The sequence below is a fragment of the Sinocyclocheilus anshuiensis genome, unplaced genomic scaffold, assembly GCF_001515605.1.
Source record: "Sinocyclocheilus anshuiensis isolate Anshui unplaced genomic scaffold, SAMN03320099.WGS_v1.1 scaffold147, whole genome shotgun sequence".
Lineage (NCBI taxonomy): Eukaryota > Metazoa > Chordata > Actinopteri > Cypriniformes > Cyprinidae > Sinocyclocheilus > Sinocyclocheilus anshuiensis.
This window is the reverse complement of record NW_015549585.1, coordinates 1,139,356-1,142,967: the sequence shown is the minus strand read 5'-3', so window position 1 is coordinate 1,142,967 and position 3,612 is coordinate 1,139,356. Positions and strand designations below refer to the sequence as shown.

At 34.1% G+C, this 3,612-nt stretch overlaps 1 protein-coding gene across 1 annotated transcript in view; it reads left to right on the top strand.

Moving 5' to 3' along the window:
* The first annotated feature begins 434 nt into the window (after positions 1 to 434).
* The window catches only part of LOC107657980 (aflatoxin B1 aldehyde reductase member 4-like), a 5,383-nt gene continuing 2,205 nt past the window's right edge, over positions 435 to 3,612 (top strand). The window contains exons 1-6 of the mRNA XM_016446338.1: positions 435 to 858; positions 1,865 to 2,052; positions 2,191 to 2,295; positions 2,422 to 2,518; positions 3,067 to 3,166; positions 3,328 to 3,457. Of these exons, the coding sequence (XP_016301824.1) occupies positions 579 to 858; positions 1,865 to 2,052; positions 2,191 to 2,295; positions 2,422 to 2,518; positions 3,067 to 3,166; positions 3,328 to 3,457 (900 nt within the window). The 5' untranslated portion in view covers positions 435 to 578. The remainder of the gene's footprint in view (positions 859 to 1,864; positions 2,053 to 2,190; positions 2,296 to 2,421; positions 2,519 to 3,066; positions 3,167 to 3,327; positions 3,458 to 3,612) is intronic.

Genomic DNA, 3,612 nt, shown 5'->3' with positions numbered 1-3,612 from the left:
TATATATATATATGATGTCATTGTAATGTTGTACACGTTTATTTTTTAGTGTTTTATAGAATTTTAATTTAAATGATGTAGATAAAAACAAATGGAAATATTGTTAAACTTATTTGCCCCTCGCTATCTGGAAGTTTGCAGAGGCCCCCTGTTTAAGAATCACTGCACTACACCATTAAAATAAACTAATAAAGGCCAAAAGGTGATTACAAGCAGTGAAAAACTAATTAAAATATACAGTTTTCCTAATACATTCGCATAAAGTTTAGACAAATTTTGGATTCTGATCAGAAAATCACGTTTTTGGTCCCCTACCGATTTATGGGTTATTTGCATTCTGCTGACATCTTCAGGTTACAAAGGGAATTGCATGCGCTTAAAAGCATGGTAAGTGATATTTGGAAAACCCGCATCGCTATTTTGATAAGGCAAATGATGAACCATGAACTTTCAAATGTCCACCTCCTTTTGCTGACCAATGGCACTCCTCGGCGCGGACCTCTACGTTTACGCACAATTTCGACACTTTCGCGACGGCCCCTCAGTCCTTCTCTCTGCTTTACAGGAACTACTTTACTATGCAGTGCGCTGTCAGAGCAGGCCTGAGTGCAGCTCACCGCGTATTTCTCCCCAGACTCAAAACATCACGCTTTATTCAACTCCGCAGCATGTCTCAGTCCAAACTCCCCGTCACTCTGCTGGGCTCCATGGCGTTTGGTGGCCGCGCGGACGCACACCTGAGCTTGCGGCTGGTGCAGGTGTTCTTAGAGCGCGGACACAATGAGCTGGACACCGCGTTCATGTACAATGATGGACAGGCGGAGACCATCATAGGGAACATGCAGCTTCCGAAAACAGGTAGAACTCTTCCCAAACTGTAACTAGTGACTCTGATCAACACAGTAATGAGTGGGTAGATCACGTGGCATTGCACGTGACATGTTTATTTGTAAATTCAAAGAATATGCCGTGTGTGTACATTAGCATACTTCCATACTGGTCGTACTTTTAGTAGTAGGCCTGTGCATAAAATGTACATTTATGGATCGTGTACTTGGATGACCAATTGCTTTTTTTAAAAAGGTATTTATTTATTATTATTTAAAATTGTAATTATTAATTAAATATAATTTATTATTGTTTAGAATTTTATTTTATTCTTTTTTATTTATAAATAGTATTTTAATTATGTAATCGTTATTTATTTAATATTGTTTATTATTTTAATTTATTATTTGTTATACATTTTTATTATTATAATTATACTATTTTATTTTTAATGTATTATTATTTTAATTCAGAGACAAATAATATTACATAGCATGTCAAGCAGTGACAAATGAGAAGAAACATGCTGGAAGGAATTAAAACTACCAAGAAACAACAATGCAAAATGAGGTACATAATAATAATAATAATAATAATAAATTAAATTATATTTTTACTCATGCCTGTGATCGTTAAATGTTTCTTGCGTAATCACATCAGGGTTATTATCATTAAAACTAAAGCCATAAAAAGCGATTTTGTTAACTGAAAAAGAAAAAAAAATTAACTGAATAAAAAAAAGCGTCTGCTAAATGAATGAATACATCTAAATGTAAATAAAATAACTTAAAATTTCATTTTCACTTAACTTGAAATACTAAAATAACTAAAACTGAAATTAAAATTAATAAAAAACTTTAGACATTAAAAATAAAAATACAAATAATAAAACTTTATAAATAAAATATAAAATCAAAATATTAATTAAAAATTGTAATAGTATCTCGATGATACTAAAATAACACTAAATCTAAAGGGGAGTCTAAAAGGGCAGTATATTTTTAATCATGCTATGTGCTTTCATTTCATTTGTCAGTTCGAATTGCGACTAAAGCAAACCCCTGGGAGGGGAAAACACTCAACCCAGAGAGTGTGCGGAATCAGCTGGAAACGTCCCTGAAGAGGCTGCGCACACAATGTGTGGACCTGTTTTACCTGCACGCGCCGGACCACCAGAACCCCATTCAGGACACACTACAGGCCTGCGATGAGCTGCATAAAGAGGTGAATCACACTAGCTCTAGACTTTGTCCGTCAGATGTGCACTTTGACAGATGCCTGACAGTCAGGTGAGTTATTGATAGTTTATGGCTATCTGACCTAGACATGCGGTCAGAATTATGCAACTTTGTTGGTGTTTAGGGCAAATTCAAAGAGCTGGGCTTATCAAACTATGCATCATGGGAAGTGGCAGAAATCTACAGCATCTGCAAACACAATGACTGGGTGCTTCCTACTGTATATCAAGTAAGCGGATGGATGGATGTCAGTCTATATAAAAGAACTAATATAAAACTCTTTTAAAATTTGTCAATTAAGTGTTATTTAAGAATTAATGGAAGTTTTGAACAGCGTTGATGTTTTCCTCTGAAGGGCATGTATAATGCAACCACACGTCTAGTGGAGACCGAACTGCTGCCATGTTTGAGATACTTCGGCATCCGTTTCTATGCATACAATCCCCTGGCAGGTAATGCGTTCAATATTTGTTTAAATGTATTTGCAAAACATAATCAATTGGTTCCTAATGAATAATAGACCTAAAGTCAACCAGAAGAACATTGTTGACTAAACTGCTATATATATTATGCATTGTTTCTTGTTATCTTTAATAACAATAGTGTTTCTTCTTGTCTGTTAACCAACATGCTGTTTAATAATATTTACTCTGAATTAAAAATAATGAAAAAGCATTAAATAAACAAAAGATAAGAACAATAATACACTAAAAAAAGTATATAAAATATCTAAAAATAATAAACATTAATTTAATAGTTAAATATAATTAAATAATAATTAATAATTAAACAATACATAGCAATACTACATTCCATCATCTGAAATAATTTGGGCTAATTTCTTAGCTAGCATTTATGTTTTTGCACACTTTTTGTATAATTGGAAAACGTTATTGTAAATGATGCACAGTAAATATACACTGATCACAAGTCAAATCATTTTCTTCACATTGCATGTCATATATTTTCTCTCAAACTCTTGAATCCGCTCCTCAAACAGGTGGGCTTCTCACTGGCAAATATCACTATGAAGATAAAGACGGCGCTCAGCCTGCGGGCCGATTCTTCGGGAACAGTTGGGCTGGTGCTTACAGAGACAGGTGCATTCAATTCAGAATTCATGTGTGATATTCGCATTAGTGATTTAATTTTTTTTTCAGTCCTGTGTGACCTCAGTCTCTAGATCTAGTTAGTTTTAACGATAAGTCTTTGCTCTTGTTAAATGTGATCATGTTTCCGGGGCGTGACACACGTATTTCAGATACTGGAAGGAGAGTCATTTCAAAGGCATAGATGGCATTCAGAAGGCTCTGGAAGCAGCGTACGGCTCAGAGAAACCCACCCTGACATCAGCTGCTATTCGCTGGATGTATCATCACTCTCATCTGAAGGTGGGAGCTGTGTTATTTTGGTCTCATTGATATACTATTATAGTTTTTGTTAATATTTTGAATTAGATTTTTATTTTTTTTTTTTTACATTTTTTCACTTTAGTTTTAGTTATAGTCATATATATATATATATATGAAGAGTTCATTTGCAAAAA